General features: G+C 42.8%; 1 protein-coding gene across 2 annotated transcripts in view; it reads left to right on the top strand.

Moving 5' to 3' along the window:
• Positions 1-4,129, top strand: part of KNTC1 (kinetochore associated 1) — a 111,812-nt gene that overhangs the window by 89,456 nt on the left and 18,227 nt on the right. For both annotated transcript variants that reach the window (XM_011948478.1, XM_011948479.1), the window contains 2 exons: positions 144-354; positions 585-694. In XM_011948478.1, coding sequence (XP_011803868.1) covers positions 144-354; positions 585-694 — 321 coding nt within the window. The remainder of the gene's footprint in view (positions 1-143; positions 355-584; positions 695-4,129) is intronic.

The following is a 4,129-nucleotide window of genomic DNA, read 5'->3' as shown; positions in this document are numbered from 1 at the left end:
CAGGATGGTCTCGATCTCCTGACCTCGTGATCCGCCCATCTCGGCCTCCCAAAGTGCTGGGATTACAGGCGTGAGCCACCACACCCGGCCTCAACTGAGACTTATAAAGTAAGATTTTCTTTTTGCTTGGAATTTTTTAAAAGGATGAAAAACGTGAAAAAGCCGAGGCTTTGTTGAAGAAGCTTCATATCCAGTACCGGCGATCAGGCACAGAAGCTGTGCTCATAGCCCACAAGCTGAACACTGAGGAATATTTAAGAGTGATCGGAAAGCCAGCACATCTCATTGTCAGCCTCTACGAACATCCTAGCATCAATCAAAGAATTCAGAATTCATCTGGTACAGATTATCCTGGTGAGGACAAAACTATTTTTTTGTTGTCCAAGAAAAGCTGTTATTTTGATTCCCAGTTTTATGTATATATGTATGTGTACATATATATTACATATATATGCTTATATATGTATATGCTTAAACATACTTATGTGTATGCATGTGCATATATACACATACACATATAAGTATTCAATATAAGTATTTAAAACTTGAGTTATTCTTTTAATTATTTATTTTGAATATCTTAGATATTCATGCAGCAGCTAAAGAAATAGCTGAAGTCAATGAAATTAATTTGGAAAAAGTCTGGGACATGTTGTTGGAAAAATGGCTATGCCCTTCAACAAAACCTGGTGAAGTAAGTACTTGCTGCCCAAGAGTTGAGTATGCACTGATGACTTCTTCTCAAAGGCTAAATATTTATCCCGCATGATACGGCCTTCTAATTAGGAGCACAGACTCTTCAAAGAAGGAACTTTGTTTTGTTTTGTTTTGTGTTTGAGACGGAATCTTGCTCTGTTGCCCTGGCTGGAGTGCAATGGCACAATCTCTGCTCACTACAACCTCCGCCTCCTGGGTGCAAGCGATTCTCCTGTGTCAGCCTCCTGAGTAGCTGGGATTATAGGTGCCCGCTACCATGCCCGGCTGATTTTTGTATTTTTGGTAGAGACGGGGTTTCACCATATTGGTCAGGATAGCCTCAAACTCCTGACCTCGTGATCCTCCTGCCTCAGCCTCCCAACATGCTGGGATTACAGGCGTGAGCAATCACACCTGGCCTCTTTTGTTTGTTTTTTAAAGACAGAGTCTCGCTCTGGCAAGTGCAATGGCACAATCATGGCTTACTGCAGACTTGAACTCCTAGGTTCAAGCAATCCTCCCCACCTCAGCCTCGTGAGTAGCCGGGACTACACATGTGCATCACCATGTGTGGCTAATGTTTTGTTTGTTGGTTGGTTGGTTTTGTAGAGACAGGGTCTCTCACTGTGTTGGCCAGGCTGGTCTCCAACTCCAGGTCTCAAGTGATCTTCCCACCTCGATTTCCCAAAGTGCTGGGATTATAGGCATAAACCACTGTGCCTGTCTGGAACTTTTGTTCATTTTATTACCCTCTGTTATCTGATAAGTTTTAAAGAGATTGTTAATTTTTTTTTTTTTTGGATACAGAGTTTTAGTCTGTCTCCCAGTCTGGAGTGCAGTGGCGTGATCTCAGCTCATGGCAGCCTCTGCTGAGGTTCAAGAGATTCTCCCTCCTCAGCTTCCCGAGTAGCTGGGATTACAGGCGTGTGCCACTATGCCCAGCTAATTTTTGTATTTTTAGTAGAGATGGGGTTTCGCCATGTTGGCCAAGCTGGTCTCGAACTCCCGACCTCAGGTGTTCCACCCGCCTTGGCCTCCCAAAGTGTTGGGATTATAGGTGTGAACACCACGCCTGGCCTGAGGTTGCTTACTTTTTGTTTACATATTGTTTTGTAACTGTTTTACCTTTCAATTGATGATTTCAGATGCTGTCTTATATGAAAGAAATGGCCTGCTCTTTTATTCAAATTCATGTGATTAACTTTTTGTTTTGAAATAATTTAAAATGTACAGAAAATTGCAAAAATAGTAAAAAAAAAAATTCCTATATATACCTTTCACCCATATCCATGAATTTTTAACGTTTTGTCATATTCGCTTCATCTCTCCTCTATAATTGATACACATAATATTTTTCTGAACCATTGAAGAGTAAATCGCATGTGGCATACCCCTTTGCCCCCTGAATATTTTAAGGGTGTATTTCCCAAGAACAGGATTTTCTCTTATCCAACCATAATATAATTATAAAAATCAGAAATTTAATGGTGATGTAATTGAATTTATGGTCCATTTTACAGTTATACCAATTGTCCTAATAATGTTTTTTATAGCAGTTTTCTCCCCCAGGTCTAGGATCTTGTCTAGGACTATGCTTTGCATTTGTTGGTCATGTCTCTAGTCTGCTTTTTTTTTTTCTGACACAGTCTGGCTCCATTGCCCAGGCTGGAGTACAATGGTGCAATCTCAGCTCACTGCAACCCCCACCTCCTGGGTTCAAGCGAGCCTCATGCCTCAGCCTCCCGAGTAGCTGGGATTACAGGTGCCCACCACCATGCCGACCTCATTTTTGTATTTTTAGTAGAGATAGGTTTTCACCATGTTGGCCTGGCTGGTCTCGAACTCCTGGCCTCATATGTTCCTTCTACCTCAGCCTCCCAAAGTGCTGGGATTACAGGTGTGAGCCACCACGCTTGGCCTCTAGTCTGTTTTAATCTACAACAGTTCTGTGACTTTTTCTTGTCTTTTATGATATTGACATTTTTGAAGAGTATAATCCAGCTGTTTCATAAGCTGCCCTCCAATTTGGGCTTATCTAATACTGCCTCATGATAAGATTCAAATTACTTATTTTTTTTTGCCTTAATTTCGAAAGATTGCGATTTTTATTTTTTATTTTTTTTTATTTTTTTGAGACAGAGTCTCGCTCTGTCGCCCAGGCTGGAGTGCAGTGGCCGGATCTCAGCTCACTGCAAGCTCCGCCTCCCGGGTTTACGGCATTCTCCTGCCTCAACCTCCCAAGTAGCTGGGACTACAGGCGCCTGCCACCTCCCCCGGCTAGTTTTTTGTATTTTTAGTAGAGACGGGGTTTCACTGTGTTAGCCAGGATGGTCTCGATCTCCTGACCTCGTGATCCGCCCGTCTCAGCCTCCCAAAGTGCTGGGATTACAGGCTTGAGCCACCGCGCCCGGCTCAAATTACTTATTTTTAACATCATACTGCATAAGTTGTGTTGTGCCCTCCTCAGGGTATGACATTTGGAGGCACATGAGGTCCCTTTGCCCTCATAGTTGATGTTAATTTAGATAACTTGGTTAAGGTGTTGTCTGTTTGTCTACTCCATAATTGCTATTTTTCCTTTTGTAATTATTAGAGGAAATATTTTGGGATGATACAACATTCCATGCCTCTCCCAGATCCTTTCCTCTACCCCTGCATACCCTGATTTATTGATGTTTTTGAAGAGCACAGGCCAGCCGGTTTATAAAATGTTTCATTTTGGGTCTGCTAATGTTTCCTGTTATTTGATTCAGGTTATGTGCTTTTGCCAAGAATACTGTATAGGTGATGTGTTACTTTCAAAGGATCACACCAGGAAGCGCATAATGTCAGTTTTTCAGAAATAGCATCATTAACATCTAAAATTTAAGATAGGATTCAGCAAATCCAGATCTTTTGTATCATTTCTTCTGAATTTTCAGGCAGAACTTGAGGTAGATTCTATAATTCCTATATCCATCTAGGCAGATACTCTTGGGGGAACAAAATCTATTTGTAAACAAATAGTGTAATTAACATGATATTAGGGTTTTGTTTGTTTGTTTGTTAGAGCAGTGGCATGATCTCAGTTCACTACAGTCTCCACCTCCCCGGCTTAAGTGATTCTCATGCCTCAGTCTCCAGAGTAGCTGGGACTAAGGTGTCCCAGCTACTTTCAAAAAATTACCTGGCCGGGCACGGTGGCTCACGCCTGTAATCCCAGCACTTTGGGAGGCCAAGGTAGGCGGATCACGAGGTCAGGAGATCAAGACTATCCTGGCGAACACGGGGAAACCCCATCTCTACTGAAAATACAAAAAAAATTAGCCGGGCGTGGTAGTGGGCACCTGTAGTCCCAGCTTCTAGGGAGGCTGAGGCAGGAGAATGGCATTAACCCGGGAGGCGGCGGAACTTGCAGTGAGCGGAGATCGCGCCACTGCACTCCAGCCTGGGC

Source organism: Colobus angolensis, unplaced genomic scaffold (genome assembly GCF_000951035.1).
Source record: "Colobus angolensis palliatus isolate OR3802 unplaced genomic scaffold, Cang.pa_1.0 Scaffold28, whole genome shotgun sequence".
NCBI classification, from domain to species: domain Eukaryota; kingdom Metazoa; phylum Chordata; class Mammalia; order Primates; family Cercopithecidae; genus Colobus; species Colobus angolensis.
The sequence above is the reverse complement of the archived record's forward strand: the minus strand, read 5'-3'. Positions and strand labels throughout refer to the sequence as shown.